Source organism: Dipodomys ordii, unplaced genomic scaffold, assembly GCF_000151885.1.
Source record: "Dipodomys ordii isolate 6190 unplaced genomic scaffold, Dord_2.0 Scaffold24, whole genome shotgun sequence".
NCBI lineage: Eukaryota > Metazoa > Chordata > Mammalia > Rodentia > Heteromyidae > Dipodomys > Dipodomys ordii.
The window spans coordinates 10,778,899-10,796,763 of NW_012267240.1; the positions used below are offsets into that span (position 1 = coordinate 10,778,899).

At 34.0% G+C, this 17,865-nt stretch overlaps 1 protein-coding gene across 1 annotated transcript in view; it reads left to right on the top strand.

The window, feature by feature from the left end:
- Nucleotides 1-17,865, top strand: part of Dnajc1 (DnaJ (Hsp40) homolog, subfamily C, member 1) — a 158,972-nt gene that overhangs the window by 59,093 nt on the left and 82,014 nt on the right. The window contains exons 3-5 of the mRNA XM_013014598.1: nt 10,072-10,173; nt 10,666-10,712; nt 17,404-17,569. Coding sequence (XP_012870052.1) covers nt 10,072-10,173; nt 10,666-10,712; nt 17,404-17,569 — 315 coding nt within the window. The remainder of the gene's footprint in view (nt 1-10,071; nt 10,174-10,665; nt 10,713-17,403; nt 17,570-17,865) is intronic.

The following is a 17,865-nucleotide window of genomic DNA, read 5'->3' on the forward strand; positions in this document are numbered from 1 at the left end:
CTCCCTGCTTCTTTTGCAGCATATTGACTATATAGCCTACTTTATTGTATTTATTATTTTATTTACCATGGAAATTATTACTTTGTTTTGTTGTGCTGGAGGTTGATCCTAGCACTAACACCTCTGTACTCCCAGTCCCTTTATTCAAACTTTTAAAAACACTTTCCTCATTCAATTCATTAAACTAATTTTTATGCACCTGGTATAAAATCCTGTAATCCCAATGATATTATTTGATAAATATAAAGTTTTCTACCCTGTCCCGATCCCTTACCAGAAATAACTTTCTACAAAGCTAGGCGCCCGTGGTTCATGTCTATAATCCTAGTTACTTGGGAATGAGATCTGAGGATCATGGTTCAAAGCCAGTCCAGTCAGGAAAGTCTGTGAGACTCTTATCTCCAATTAACCACCAGAAAGCCAGAAATAGCGCTGTGGCTCAAGTGGTAGAGCACTGTCCTTGAGCTGAAGAACTGAGGGACAGCTCCCAGCCAAGTTCAAACCCCACAACTGACAAAAACAAAACAAAAAACAAAAAAACTTTCTGTAAATGTTTCATGCTATATTGAGTTTTTAATCTGAAGTAACAAATGTGAAAATATCCCAAAGACATACTCAGCAAGTTTACATGTAGGTACTTACTGTAAGACAGTTGGTCTTGGTTGGTAATGCTGCACACATCCAGAGTTTGAAGTTCTTGAGTTCTTTTTTCAAGTCAATAGCAAGTTTTATTAGGAAGAATTTTCTTTGGTAAGATCCTAGATAAGATGTTTTTATTTTTGTTTTGGGCTAACTACCTGCATGTTTTTCTATAATCTGGAAGATTAAAAAGATAGATACTACATTATGAAGACACTATAAGTAGAGTGAGTTGTATATTATTAACAACCTATTGAACAAAGCATGGGCTAAAACCATCCACAACTTGTTTTTACAAATAAAGTTTTATTGAAACAATACCTCACTGATTCGTTTTTATATTATCTGTGGCTACTTCTCATTACAATGAAAAAGTTTACTAGTTCTATTCCAGACTATTTAGCTTACAAAGCTTAAAATATTTATTATCTTGTCTTTTATAGAAAACAATTTTCTAATGCCTGTTTAAAAAATCTTCTTGAGGGGCTGGGAAGGTGGCTCAGTGGTAGTGTGCTTACCTTGCATGCATGAGGCCCAGGGTTTGATTCCTCAGCACATAAGCAGAAAAAGCTGGAAGTGGTGCTGTGGCTCAAATGGTAGAGCACTAGCCTTGAACTGAAGAGCTGAGGGATAGCACCCAAGCCCAGAGTAAAACAAAAAACAACCAAAAGACTTCTTGAATCACCTAATGTAGTGTTTCCAGGGCTAGTGTATAGCAAAACTTTTTGTTCTGTGTTTATGCATTGGTAGAGCACTCGCTCAGCATGTACGAGGCCATAGGTTACACCCTAGCATCACACAAACACACAGAGAAACTTTAAGAGAATAGGGACTTTGTTATGTTCACCATGTATCACCAATGCCAGTACATAGCAAGTATTCAACAAATGTTATGTAGTGTGAATTCAAATAAACTGCAAATCAGGTTTGACAGATACTACAATGAAAGACAAATGGTAACTTTTTAGCTTCAACATTATAGTAGCTTTCATTTATTTAACACTAGTTATATGCCATACAGTGAAATAAGTACATCCTTATGTATCTCATGTAAACATCACAGCAATCTTTTCTATGCTGTAGCATGACTATCTCATTTGACAGGGGGCAGATTAAGAAGTAGGTAATTTATCCAAAATTACATTGCTAGTAAGTGGCTAATAATTTTCAAACTCATCTTAAGTATTGTACTGGGTGAAAAAGGGCTACCTCTAAATGTAATATTAGTAAAGTTTCTTTGAATTATGTTCCATTCTTATATTTAGCCTTACCAGACTTTGTTTACTGTTTTAACTTTATGTTTTGTTGGTACTGGGAATTGAACTCAGGGCTTCACTGAGGTACTCTACCACTTGAGTCATGTCTTCCAGCCTCATTTTGCAGTGGTGATTTTTGAGGTAAGATCTTGCTTTATGCCAGGTACTAGGATGCTAGGTGCACTGCATTGCCCTCAGCCACTAATTGATAGTATCTTGTGAACTACTTTTTCCTTAGGCTGACTTTCAACCATGTCCCTCTAATCTTCCCAAGTATCTTGGATTACAGGCTTGAAGTCCCTCTGAACAGTTTATAGTATTTTTTATATTTGTTTTTCATTTCTGTAAGTTAGTAGTAAAGTCTCGCTTTCATTTCTGATTTTAGTACATTTGTGTACTGCTTAACAAGACTTTAGTCAACTATGGACTACATATACAATAGCAGTCCTGTAAGGTTACAGTGAAGCTAAAATGGTTGCTCAGTGGCCTCATTATCAGTGCTGTACATTATCCACATATTTGTGGTAATGCCAGTATAAATAAACTTACTGCACTACCAGTTACATCAAAACATAATATATAATTATGTATAATACATAATACTTGATAATACATTACTGTTACTGGTTTGGGCATTTATTATTTGTTAGTTTAAGATACACTTGTTAAAAAAAGTTTGATTTGATACAACAATTTTGTTTACTGTGACTCTTGATAGTCATTTTCTTTTGTGGCTGATTTAATCTCATTTTGTTTCGTTATGGTTCCAGGAACTGTAGACTGTAATGGCTAGCTATCTATAAAAACCAGATAGCCTAGATGTGTAATAGATTGTACTGTAGGTTTGTGTGAGAACACTATTACAATGTTCATTCAGCAGCAAAATCCCTTAAACGATGTGTTGTTTAAATGATCCCTGTTGTTTAGGGATATATGCCTATAATTTGAGTACCTTAACCCACTTTTCTCATTCTAGCTGTAAGTATATCAAATTTATTGATGCTTTTAGGAAACTAACTTTAGTTTTTAATTTTCTTCTGCTTGTCTTGTATTAGTTTACTGTCCAGTTGTGGGACCTGAACTCTGGGCCTGGGCACTGTCCCTCAGCTCTTCAGCTCAAGGCTAGCACTCTACCACTTGAGCCACAGCGCCACTTCCGGCTTTTTTCTTTTTGCTTATGTGGTGCTGAGGAATTGAACCCAGGGCCTCATGCATGCAAGGCAAGCGCTCTACCACTGAGCCACCTTCCCAGCCCCTATTCTTATTTTTCTAATCCCAAACTTTAGTGTGTTTTAAAAATTTTTTTTTATTATTATAAGAATGATGTACAAAGGGGTTACAGTTACATAAGTCAGGTAAAGAGTACATTTCTTCTTGGACAATGTTACCTCTTCCCTTACTCCCAAACTTTAGTTTTTCTCCTCTTCCTCTCCTTCCTCTTATCCCTTCCTCCCTCCCTCTCTCCCTTCCTTCCTTGTTTATTCTTTTTTCCTCACTACTTCCTTTCCTTCTCTCCTCCCTCCCTTAACTTCCTCCCCTTTTCCCTTCACCTTTCTTTCCCCATCCTCCCTTCTGTCTCTCCTTCCCCTTCTATGGTTTGTTTTCATTTTCATTCATATCAAAGGATTTCCTAATTGCCCTAGTGATTTCTTTGCAATGTTTTTAAAAATTTATTTGTTTTTATTGTAAAGATGATGTACAGAGGGGTTACATAAGTCAGGTTATATGTACATTTCTTTTTGAACAGTGTTACCTCTTCCCTCGTTTTTCCCTCCTAACTCCCCACTCCCATACATTATATAGTTCATTTGCAACACAGTGTAGTGAGTATCACTGTTGCATTTGTTCACCCTTTGTCCCATCTTTTCTGTGCTCCCCCATACCCTCACCAAAACAAATCAAGTTACATAAAGGCAAAAGGTACAGAAATCAAAAACAGTGACAAAGAAGAAAAAGCAAAATAACTAAAAACTTCTTGGTTCCATTTCTTGGAGTTCACGTCTATAAATACCATTTTAAGTGATCATATGCACATAGCTATTGAGCTTTTGTGATCCTCTCCTAAGAATATCCTTCTTTGGTCTTACTATGTAAATGTTTAGAGTCCTGTTCAGTTTATCATGTCTAAGTCTAATTTTTGGTCTTTCACTATCTGTTGTGTTTACTTGTAGAAAATGAGGAAGACCATGCAAGCCATGTTTCTTTGGGTCTGGCTTACTTTGCGTAATATAATTCTTTCTATTTCCTTATGAATGGTGCAATATCATTCTTTCTGATGGAAGCATAGCATTCATATTTTATATAAATACCACATTTTATCGATTCATTTGTCCACTGAGTGGCATCTGGATTGATTGCATATCTTGACTATGGTAAACAATGCTGCAGTGAACATGTTGTGCTGTTGTGGCCTTGTTTGTGGACTATTGGATAAATGCCCAGGAGTGAAATTTCTGGAATTAATACGTGTAGTTTTTTGAGGAACTTCCAGACTGCTTTCTAGAGTGGTTAAACAAGTTTACATTCCCACCAACAGTGTATAGTGTTCCCTTTTGCCCATGTCCTTACCAGCCTCTGTTATTGTTTTCTTGATAATGGCCATTCTAACTGGGGTGAGGTGGAATCTCAATATTGTTTTGGTTTGCTTTTTTTTTGTCAGTTATGGGGCTTGAACTCTGGGCCTGAGCACTGTCCCTTAGCTCTTCAGCTCAAGGCGAGCACTCTACTACTTGAGCTACAGTACCACTTCTGTTTTTTTTTAGTGGTTTATTGGAGATAAGAGTCTCACAGACTTTCCTGCCCCGGCTGGCTTTGAACCATGATCCTCATGTCTCAGCCTCCTGAGTAGCTAGGATTATAAGCAGCTGATTTGCTATTTTTATTTTATGGCCAGATATGTTGAACATCTCTTCATCTGTTTACTGAACATTTTTAATTCTTTGAAGAAGTCTCTCTTTTAAGTCTTTAGTCTGTTTAGTAATTGGGTTGTTATTTCTTTGAGGATATGCTTTTGTTGGCTGCGGGTAATTTTTTGAGCTCTAAATATGTTTTAGATCCGAGGCCCTTGTCTGATTCATAGAAAAATCTTCTCCCATTCTGTGGGCTTTCTATTTATCTTACTAGCTAAGTCCCTTGCCATGCATGTAGAAACTCTTCAGGTTGATGCAGTCCAATTTGTCCAGTCTTTCTTTGGTTTGTTGATTCTGGATCTTAGGAAGTTTTGATTTGTGCCTAGGATCCCTACTGTTTCCTCTATCCCTTCTGCAATATTTTCATGGTATCTGGCCTTATATTGAGGTCTTTGATCCATTTAGAATTGATTCTGGAGCAGGGTAATATAATAAGGATCTAGCTTCAGTTTTCTGCACATGTATAGCTAATTCTGCCAGCACCATTTGTTGAAGAGGCTGTCTTTTCTTCTATTCTGTGTTTTTGGCTGCTTTATCAAATATTAAGTGGCTATAGGTCTGTGGTTCACTTCTAGGTCTTCTATTCCATCTTTCAATATTAAAAAAATCATATTTTTATTATTGTCTAATTCATTTCAATAAGCAATTGTAATTAACTATTAACATCAATGAATTAGGGTATTCTATAAATTAATGATCCAAAAGGAAATGTCTGAACAGGTGGTAAAATCCTGATATTTTATAGCTTTTTCTCTATCAGCATAGAACATTGAAACATAATGGGAAATTTTTTCTTTCTCTAAAGCTTTTTTTGTTTATTTTGGAGTACAACTTTCTGGCTAATTATTGAAAATAGCCTTCTAACATATATTTCTTTAAGAGGGAGACAACAAAATGATACTTTTTATGTCACATATTTTCTAATTTCTTTTTCTTGATAAAGAGTATGTTCTTCAATTTCTACTTATTTGTGACTTTTCTAAATTTTCTTGTCATTGGTTTCTACTTTTATTATGATCAGAGAATACCTGTTATGATTTCAGTCTGTGTTTGTGTGTGTGTACATACACACACACACACACACATGCACACACACATGTACACACCTTGTACTGGGGGTTGAACTCAGGACCTGGGTTCTGTCCCTGAGATTTTATGCTCAAGGCTGATGTTTTGCCACTTGAGCCATACCTCCACTTCTGGCTTTTTGATAGTTAATTGGAGATTAAGAGTCTCACGGCTTTCCAGACCAGGCTAGCTTTGAAATCTCAGCCTCCTGTGTAGTTAGGATTAGAGATGTAAGCCACTGTTGCCCAGAAATTTTAGTCTTTTAAAATGTACTAAGAAACTCAATTTATATCCTAACATTCTCATGGGAATGTTCCCGTGTATACTTGGCCTAAATGTTTATTCTGCTGCTGTTTGTGTTTTTTATCAGTTTATATTGTCTTCTCTTTCCTTGCTAATTTTTCTGATTGGTTCCATCATTACTGAAAAGTTAAAACATTAACATTTTCAACTGTTACTTTTTGTATTATGTTCCAGTCCTGGGGCTTGAACTCGGGGCCTGGTTACTGTCCCTGAGCTTTCTGCTCAAAGCTAGCACTCTAATATTTGAGCTACAGCTCCCATTCTGACTTTTTGGAAGTCAATTGGAGATAACAGTCTCATGAACCTGCCTAGGATGGCTTCAAACCAATATCCTCAGATCATCGTTCTGAGTAGCTAGGATTACAAATGTGAGCCACTAGCACCCAGCTCAACTACTTAAAATCTTCTGTTTCTCTTGTTTTATCATATTTTTGCTTTATATATTTTGAGGTTCTGTTATTATATATATTTTTTGTTTATATGCACAGTTGTCATTTTTTCCTGATGGGTGGAATTTTTCATCCTTAGGTAATGTCTTTGTTTTTTTTTTGTAGTAGTCTTTATTTTAATCTGCGTGATGTTAGTAGTATATCTATTACATCTGTCTTTGGTTACTGTTTGCATGGAATATCTTTTTCTTTTTTTTTTTGGAATATCTTTTTCTATCTGTTCACTGTCTGTGTCTTTGGTTCTAAAATGAGTCTGTTGTACATAGCATGAAGTTGAATCATGTTTATTTTAATCCGTCCTACCAATCTGTCTTCATTTGGAGAGTGTGCTCCCTTCAGCACAAGGAACCATACCAAGAGCTTAGGATGGCATGTTCAAGACCTTTACTCAGAATCAGCTGACTGCAGATTCTTAAGTGCTTGCTTGATTGCAGTAGACTTTGGTTTCTAGAGTTCAGGTAAAGTTGATTCTGACAGTTTTGCCAGGTTATTCACTCTTTTTGGGCCCTTAGAGTTTTCTATCCTGCTATTTTCACTGGTGTCTTATCACATTTTCAACTTTGAGAAGCATATATTACACTCAAAGTTTTTTAAAGAGTGACAGTGTGTCTTCTTTCTACAGAGGTTATCCAAATGTTAAGGTAATTCATATTTAGCTTGCAAAGAACCGTAACACATTTAAAAGGAAAAGGATCATGGCAAGTTAATATATTAGATCACCTGATATCAATATTGATAAAGATGACCAACTTACCCATAATTCTGTCAAAAAATTTTCTAGTTTGCTGAATAGGGAAAGTAAATGTTTAGATTCAAGTCCCTAACAGAAATATAAAATGTTTTAGAGGAGACTACACATATAAGGGTCTTGGAGCTGGTCATGGTAATTCATATCTATAATCCTGCTTTTTAGAAGGTAGAGATCTGGAAGATCACTGTTTGAGGCTAGCCTGGGGAAAAGTTAATGAGACTCTGCCTTAATCAACAAGCTGGGTGTTGTGGTTCCCATTTGTAATTCTAGCTATGCCGAGGCCATAGGCAAAAGGATCCCAGTTCAGTCTATCTCTAAGCAAAACCGCCAAGCCCCTAACTGCAAAAGAGGGCTGGGAATATAACGCCAGTGGTGGAGTGTCTGCCTAGCAAGCACAATGCCCTCTCTGAGATCAAACTCCAGTACTGAAGGAAAAAAAACCACAAACAAAAAACATGAGTTTGAAGCTTGAGGCAATAGTATGTTCCTATAGGCAGCAGAATCTCTTGGGCCCAGAAGTTAGATGTGAGCTTGGGAAACATAATGAGACCCCATCTCAAAATAACAACAACATTGCCATTATCAACAACAACAAACAAAACTTTTCGTACATACTCACTTTGTGGTTTTGTGGATATGCTTTGTTTAACTTATCAGATTAATAAGAATGTAAGAGATATTCTCACTGCCTTCACAGAGCTGTATCTCTTTGTGACTTTGTTCAGTCTAAATCTGAAGCTATACAGCCAAGAGGATCTGGCTCTAAAACCACATTTTCTGTGCTTGAATTCCATTTTCATATATGTATAAGCAGTACAAACTTGAATGTGTTACTTAATTTTTCTCTGCCCCATTTACCTCGTCAACTGGATAATAACTGAATATAGGTTTGTTTTATGGCTAAAATCAGAGTTACTAAATTTTGTAAATTAAATACATGAACTAGTTTGAGGTACAGCTTATTTAGAATGTCTTTCTAGATAGGAAAATCTCCAAGCTTTTCAATTTAGCAGGCTTAGCCTTTTTTGAGGGGGGATTGGGGGGAAAGGGGAGAGATGGGGGGTGTCTTGAGGCTTGAATTCTGGACCTGAGAGCTGTCTCTCTACTTTACCACTTGAGCTACAGCTCCATTTCAGTGTTTTGGTGGTTGGTTGGAGGTAAGAGTCTCATGAACTGCTGCTGGCTTTGAACCATGATCCTTAGAGCTCAGCCTCCTGAGTAGTTAGGATTACTGGTGTGAGCCACCAACAACTGTTAGTCATTTTTAACTATATCATAGATCTTGCATTAATTTGTATTGAGAAAGATTCTTAAGCTCTTATTTTGTAAGAAATCTACTTTTGTAGGGATTTTCTCTGATACAGTCCCAAATTAATAAAACCTAAATTTAAAACCCCAATTACAGAATGACTGCTCATTTGTCATTTGGCCTTTTTACTCAACAAAAAAGATTCATCACATTTTTCTGTTAAATAACCATCCCTTTCTACCACATTATTTATATGTTTAATATAAGGAGCACATCTATTTCATTTAGCCAATTAGAATGGAAGATACAACCTTATTACCTACAGTGCTTACTCTGCTCACTTTATAACTCCTTAGCCCTCCATAGTCACAAAATATTCACACTTGGGGTACCCTATTAGCCTGTAGCAATAAGGTCCAGAAAACTTAAGGAAAATAATAGTTCATAAAGGAAAGCTTGACTAATTATAGTTTCATTTTATCTTTCTCCAACTTTATTTTTTAAACAACAGTTTAGTACTAGGTATATAGATTTTTGTGCCGGTTGTTGGAATGTTTTAGCAAAATTAGTTTTTGGAATTAACAGAACAAATAGCTATCATTTTGTCTCGAATATTATTGGAATTTGATTAAACCTAGTGGAGATAAAATCTTAAACCCTAATTTTAACAGTATGTTTCTTTGCCTTTTTCACTGGTTATATAGTTATGATTTCTAATTCTACCTATGTACACAAGAATATGTAAAATGTAATTTAACACCTATTTTATCTGAAGTACTGAGTCACAATGACCTGTTGAATATATTTAAGCTACATTAATAGTGTAAAAATGATTTACAAATTTATTTCTGAAAACCAGACTAGAAACACTGAACAACATCGAAATTACTCCTTAAAGTACTAAAAAATAACTTCTTAATTATAACTACTTTTGATAAATGGAACTGTAGCTGTCTTTAAATGGGCATAACTTTTTTGAAATGTAAAACTGGGATTCCATTGGTTGCTGCTGGATAGTAGATTCAGCATAAATAACAATAAAGTGCATATGGGATTCAGAAACTGGCTTTAAGATTCTAAACAAAGACCGTTGAGGCACACAGGTGCATTAATTTTTAATTTGTTTCTTTGATCTCTTAATTACTGAAAAAGATTTATTGGTTAATTTTAGAAAGGCAAGTGTTTGAAAAGTTTTGCCAAATACTGTCTTCTTTAAATGACTGTATGGTAATGAAAAGTTAGGAGGAGAGCCAAATTAGATTGAATAATTGTTCAGTCATGTGGGTCAGACTAGCTGCTTAGCCTGGTTGTTAGACTGATTGCTCAAATTACATTGCCTGGGGTCCTGCACTTGGTTGGCTGTCTTCTCAGATCTTAACAAGGTTCTGGGAATTTCTTTCTCTGACAAAGTTTGCTTTGTATTCCTCCCTCTGCCCCTCCCTTCCAGGATGCTTCATCTGCAGACATCAGAAAAGCATATAGAAAGCTTTCACTGACTTTACATCCAGACAAGAATAAAGATGACAATGCAGAAACTCAGTTTAGACAAGTAAGTGAAATATGCTGTTACATATATTTGGGGACTGTTGTGCTAATAAATACATCTATGGTAGATATAATAACTTACATGTAGAATTTTTCCATTTGAAAATGAAATAGTCAAAAATATAGCATACATATTTTCTTTTTTATGAAATAGCTTTTCACCAACATTTTGTGTTACTCTAATCTCTTAAATTGTTGGACAGTCATAATTATATTGTCTATAAAATGTAGCTTTTGCTTTTAAGAGGCATATTTTTAAATAAACTATTCTTATTACATACTTTTTTCCCCAGAGATTCATTTAGATTTCAGATATTTTAAAACTTTTAAAAGTGTTATCAAAGATACAAAATGTTACTTATAATTAAGATTTCTACTGTTGGTTTCATTTGGGCAAATAGGGTTTTCTGCATGTGCGTTTTACAGCCTTCACCCTCCTGTGTGCTTTTTTTTTAGTTGAGAGTATTTTTATTTTAAAGTAATGCTTCTGTTTTAGTTGGTGGCCATTTATGAAGTTTTAAAGGATGATGAAAGAAGACAGAGGTGAGTGTTCATTTGTGCTTTTGAATTAAGATGTTAAAGTTCCATGCCACAGCTTTTAAAAGGAAAGGGTAAAGTCTCAAGCATTTTAGTTAGTATTTTGTATTTATTTCTGCCAGGAAATGCATTGTTTCATAAATGTGTGTTTAAATCAGAGTTCATTTCTATTGAAAATAGTCAGTGGGTTGAGCCACTTACTTTTAGATTTTAGAACACATAAGGTTAGCAAGTTTTTAATTAGATGAGATTTTTAACATGGACGTTTATGTCCTAGGAAATGCAGTACTACTTGGCTTCAAACAAACGTCCATTCTTTTCAATGTATCAGTAATAGCTCCTATCTGTACTTGATCTTTCCTCCCTGACCCTTCCTTAAATGTTTAAAATTAGCCTGGTAGCTATAGTCAAGTTAGTATAGTTTCTTGATGATTCTTTATTCTCCAAATAAGCCAATTTGTGAGTGAAAGAATAGACTTGAACAAGCCTGTAGAAGGTTAGGAAGAAAAAATTCATCTCTTCTCATTTCTTTCCTTTTCTTAATCTGCTCCAGTGATTATGTTTAGGGTAAATCTCAGAGCGGAGACAACTCAGAATTCTGTGTGAATCTCTCAGAAGAGTAGTAATGTATTTCTGTAGTGGTTTATGCCCATGATTTAGAGATTTCCAGAGGCTTCTTTCTTTTCCTGTACTCCTAGAGAATGTGTGGAATGTAGATAACAATTATGGGGACTTCAAAGTTTTAAAAGTCAGACACACAAATAAGAAGTACATTTGAAACCACATCTCAAGACACATATAGACACACATACAACTGAAATAAGTCTCATAAGACATTTACTGTGATACTGATTTTTCTATTCTGAGCTGTCTAATCTTTATTTTTCCTTTTTTAAAAAAACAGTATTGATTGTAGTCTACTAAAGTGATTTTATGAGACAGTAGTGAACCACATCCGAAATCTGAAAATGTTGCTCTACAATAATAGACTGCTTTAAAAAGAACATAGATATTTGAGATTTAAGCTCAAGATAGCCTAAATATCTATATCTTGTCTATGGAGCTCTTACAAACAACCCCAAAACTTAATAGTACATGGCAATCTGAATCTTCCTTCAAATTTGTTGTCTAGGATTATTCTACATCCAAAAATGTTAGCTACCACTTCTGGTTCTCATCATAACTGCTTAATTTGAATGCCTCAGTTTGTCATATTGCTAAGCAGCAATTTAAGATATTCTCTTGATGTGGTCTTTGCTTTATAACCAGGACTGGCGTTGGTCCAGGTATCATAGCAGACATTCCTCTGGTTTGAGATAATCTATTGTGTTGAAACAGTTCTCCAAGTGTGTTGAAAGAAGTGTTGGTCATTCAATACACATTTCCTAGTTGATTTCTTCCAGTGAGCCCCTAGTTTTGTTTCATACATTAAGAATGTGTCTGTGAAATAGCTTTATTGAGACTTCTCACATGTTTGGCATCACATTTTGTCTTTTACCTCATTGCTGTCTTAGGAGTCAGTTTCTTTCAATTATTGAAATTATTTCTATCTTTTCAGATAGCTTTTTACATATAAGTTGTTTCTTCATTAAGATAACCTCTTGAACCATCTTTTCAGGATTAGTTCCCTCTGCATTTATTGTAAAGTGTTGGTAGAAAAAGTGGATCTGACAGTTAACACCAATAGCTGTAGTGTTTGTACCCCTAGAGGCACTAGTAACTCTTTGGTAACTGGTTTTCCTTGAGGCAAAAGTCTTAACTAATCAAGCTGAGAATCACTTCTCTAAAGCCTTCGCCTGAGGCCAGGAGACCTATCAGAATTTAGACCAATAGGAGAAAGGCATGTCTGTTGAGGTTACCTAAAAATCATAATTCCTTAAAAATAAAAGAACTCAGCTTTATTCTTGAAAAATGATCATCTAATAGTAGAACTCAAGAATACATTTTGCAGTTATTTACCATAGTAATCATGGAATAAGTGCTTTTAAAAGTGAAGCTTTTAGAAATTTACAGTTTGGAAAATTGTCATAGATATGTTTGCTTAGATATGTATGTTTTCCATACATACAATTAAATTTTCATTGGAATCAGATGCATTATTTACATTTTGGTGGTAGAAAAGGAAACAGCAGTGAGATAAGCTAACAGACCAAGTTGTACATGCCATCACCATAATCTAGTTCTTTTGTATTTTTGTGCTGGTCCTGGGCTTGAACTCAGCCTGTGTGCTGTCTCCCTGAGCTTATTTTGCTCAAGTCCAGCACTCTGCCACAGCTTGAGCCACAGCTCCACTTCTGGCGCTTTTTTTTTTTTTTTTTTGTAATTTATTGGAGAGAAGAGTCTCAGGGACTTTCCGGTCCAGGCTGTCTTTGAACCACATCCTTTGATCTCTGCCTCTTGAGTAGCATGAGTCCCCAGCTTTCAGTTTACAATCCAGTTTTTGAACATTTTTTATCACTAAAGAAAATGCCAAGAAGCCAATTTGCAGGCATTCTCTACTCTAACCTTGGTCCCAGGCAATTGTTGATTTACTTTTTATGTGCCTATAGTCTTTTCTGTTCATCTCATATATAAATAAAATCATAATATGAATCTTTTGCATATAGCTTCTTACTATTACCGTGTTGTTAGGTTCCTCCATACTGTAGCATATTCTGTTAGTTCATTCTTTTTTTATTACTGAATAGTACTCCATTGTGTGAATATAACACCTTTGTTCATCCATTTATGAGTTGATGGACCTGTGAATTGTTAACACTTTTTTCTCGTGAGCTGTGATGCTATGAACATTCACATATGTCTTTGTATAAACATATGGTTCACTTCCTAGATTCCTAGGAATACCATTTTGAATGAACTTTAAGCTGCCCTCAAAGGCATAGGCTGTATAGCATGAACATAACAGGTTTTCCTAGTATAGCAACCTTTCCTAAACCACTTAGCAAACTTGCTAATTTGGGATAACAGTGGCCCAACTATAATCTTGTATAGCTGTTTTTTAGCTAAAGTATTGGGTACCAGTCTTTACCTATATCATTAGTATTATTAACATATTTACTTTTGTTTAAAGATCTATTATGAATTTAACCAATATTCCAATTTGTTGTTTGTTTTTGTTAGCTCACTGCTGGCTTTGAGCTTTCCAAGAAAGTAGTCTATCACTTTTGCTGTCATTATTTTTCAAATAGGATCTCACTCTTTGCCTGGGCTGGCCTAGACTACAATTCTCCTATTTGCAATTCTTACATTCCTAAGAGATAACAGGTACACATTGTGTACTCCAGCTTTTTTTGGTCAAGATGGAGATCTCACAACTTTTTGTCCAGACCAGCCTTAATCCACATGATCCTCTTGATCTCTGCCTCTCAAGTAATTAGGATTATAGGCATGAGCCACTAGGGCCATGCTTTAAAATTCCTTTTGTCTATTTTATTTATGTTACTACATTTATTAGAAGTTTAATATATTTTAGTCTACTAATATGTTTTATTTATATATGCAATTAAAAATAGTTATTAGCCTTGATCTTTTAACATGTATAGACCCATTATGTAGATATTGGAAATTTGATTACAAATGTGTTTAAAACTGAATAAGCACCTTCTGAGAAGAACTTTAATGTTGGCACCTTCCTTAAGTTGGAGGTACACATACCATGTACAAGATACACAGTTTGGGCAGACACATATAATTTTAGTCTTATTTATGATCTCTGTATAATTAACTTGTTCTAAAAGGTTTGAAATCTTACCCAAATCAAATTGTGTTGTTGTTGTTCATTTAAGCTTATAATTTAAGCTTTATATGATGAAAATTCTTTAGGGGAGTAGTAGAATTACTTATTCACTTTCATACTACGTGAATTTTCTATTTTATTATGTATTTACTAATTTATGTTTGAAAATATACTACTATCAATTTATATGACTGCTTTTTCCTAGTAGTTCAAAAATTTTGAATTGACTTGTTTCACAGTGTTGAGATTCTAGTATGCGACTCACTAATGATTATGTAATCGTTTTTTTGCTTATATATTTTAAGAAAATCAAGCTAAATATTATGCAACAATTATTTTTTGCTTATATGTACATTTTAAGAAAATTAAGCTAAGTAAACATAAGTTTGGCCATATGTTGGGTATGTGGAATTGATAATTAATGTAGTCCTTAAGTTTCAAGAAAATAACTTTTTAGTTCCATATGGTGTGTTGTATTGATATTTTGTTGTGAGATTTACTTCTGTCTTATATGATGTTTATACATTTTCACATTTTTAAGCTGGTTTTAATGCATACTTAAGAATGCATCATTCTCAGTTACAGAGCATTTTAACATTGCTATGAACTAAATATTAAATGTGTAATAAAGCAGCATTTTAAATTTCATTTTTTCAACCATGTTTTTTCTTAAATAACTTAAATCATATCTGTGCATCTTAACATGTGTACTTGTCATTTCATCGGGAAAGCAGTAATTTATCTTTTAATAGCATATATTCTAAAAAGTGAACTATAATAGAAGCTATCTTCCCATAAAATGGCCAGTCATGTGAGCCATAATGTTCATTAATAGTAAAATCAATAGAGCATTGATTCTAAACTTAATCCTTGGACTCTGTTGTTTAGAGTAGCAGACACAGCCTAGTAAATAATCTGGTTTTGTTTAATGTGTTCAGTGCTTGAGGTTTTGCTATCTTGAATTTGATTATACACTAGTTACACTTTTATATGTAGGGCAGAAAAATAGCTATTAATAGATACTTAGCATTTTCAGCCATGATGTTGACAAAATATTTGATAGGAGAGTCTTAGCTATGAATTCAGCTGTGTTTTCTTTTGATGCAATTCAGATCTAAAACAAAGTTAATTCTTAGTAATGCTACTAGGAAATTGTCTCTCCTTTCCTAGATGTTCTTTGTTAATCATAATTTTTTCTATTTAGTTATTTCATAGTAGAGATTTGTTAAAATTAATTTTTATATTCACCTTTTTTATCCTCTCAACAAATATGAAGTGAAATAAGATTTAGAATAAACATCAAACTTAACATCCATCAGACTTCATTCAAATAGCATCTTATTTAATAGTAATTGAAGCCTTTTTACCTACCCCTGTCTAATTTAAAATGTGTTGTTCTTAAAGATAGATTTAAATACTAATCTTTGAAGACAAAAATGATAGTTTTGTGGAGTCATGTTATTTTTATCTTGATGTTTGTATTCAGGAATTACTACAAATATTGTAAAAGAATATTTAACACCAAATTTTGTCTGACCTTGCTACTATATACAACCATATTTTGACAGTTTGCCTTTTAAGAGTTTAGTAGTAATTAATGTCATTTGCCTTCAATATTTGGTTATTCTGTGGTAGTAATATTAATAACCAAACTTGATTTAAAAATCAGGCATTTTAGATCCACTAATAAAATATTTCACATTAATAACTGTATTTTTTTTACTGATAAAGTTTCCTTTAATAAACCCTCTGCTTTATTTTTTTAGCATATCTCCAAGGTATCATTTTAATAACTATCAAAGTAGCTACTGCAGTTGTTGCATTTAAATTGATTTACATGTCAAGACTGGCAGTTTAGCAGCTGCGCTATTATTCCTAGATCGGTCAATTTACTTGAGAAAAACCTACTACTGAGCTCTACTGACCTGCCTGACAATGTAGGCCCTATTTCTATTCCGGTAATTAGGGCTGCGACTAACTCAGAATATTTTTAATTAAAATATTTTGGTCAATGTGTTGCACCAAATTAGGCCTTTCAGTGAAGGTTTATTTCTGGAAATAGTGTGATTAGAATATTTAATGAGTTGTGTTGAATTAAGATTAACAGGTTGTGTGTGTTGAACATAGTGTTTGTGATCATTTTTTTTGAGCTTCCAGTCATAAATGTTACTTCTTAGTTTTATCCTTAAAAATATCTGCCTTATAATTGACAGTTAAATCGAAATTTGAATTCAGCTGAAATTTTGTTTTCAAATAGCTTTTAAAATAAGGTTTTGCTTAATATTCTTTCCTTCCAGCAAAAGCTACAAATGAGTGAATTGCCACTTAAATTAAGTTTACAAATAGTTTTATTGTAAATGTGGTGTTAATATTGGTTGTTTCCATGATCCTTTCTAGTCTACATTTTTTTATTTCAGAAGGAATCTGAAAATAAAAACAAAAGGTGCACATTTTATAGGTTTTTATCCCACTAACCTATTTGGCAAAATAATATGTATAAATGTTTCATCCTTGAACCACGTAGTATGAGAGTAGAAAAAAAGCACTGACTGAAAATTTTATTCTAAATTTAATCCAAGTAACATGTAATTCATAGTAATGCATAGCTTTGAACTTGATTTTTCTCCTTTTGATATGCTTCCTTTTGTTGCTGACGTCTGTGATGAGCATTTTCCTAGAGACTGCTGTAGACAGGTAGACCATAATGTAGTGTCCTCCCAGGAGTCATATCACTGTGTGTAATACACAAGAGCTGAGATCCACAGACTGTTAGTAGTATGCGCCTTCTTGAAGGTTGTCAGTATTTCAGCCATGGACTAGACATTGTAATGTTGGCAGTCTACATAAACGGTATCAATTTGGAAAAAAAATATTTTTCTTTTTAAATATAGGTATGAATAGAGTTTTTTGTTTTGTTTTATCTTAAACTCCCCATGAAAACTGTTATATTTGTTACTGTAGGTATGATGATATTCTGATCAATGGACTTCCAGATTGGAGACAGCCTGTATTCTACTACAGGCGGGTGAGAAAAATGAGCAACGCTGAGCTGGCATTACTCTTGTTCATTATTCTCACAGTGGGTCATTATGCTGTGGTTTGGTCCATCTACCTTGAAAAACAGCTGGTAAGTATTGATAAATCAAATAACCTGACTTCCTTCATTTTATATGGAATTTCAGATATTTATTTCTCAAGTGCTGAAATTTTAATTTTTCTACTTTTCATTTTAATAGTTTTATAAAAACAGTACTTATTGTTTGATTTATTTCTAAGAACACATAGTATTTTTTTAATTCTTGAAAAAAATAGAGCTTTTCTGTTAGAAAACTTTGTAAAGTCCCAAATATGTCACTGAAAATCACAAGGTAGTAGAGAGCCATATTTTAGTAATTATCCCCTTTTGAATAGAATTATTTATAA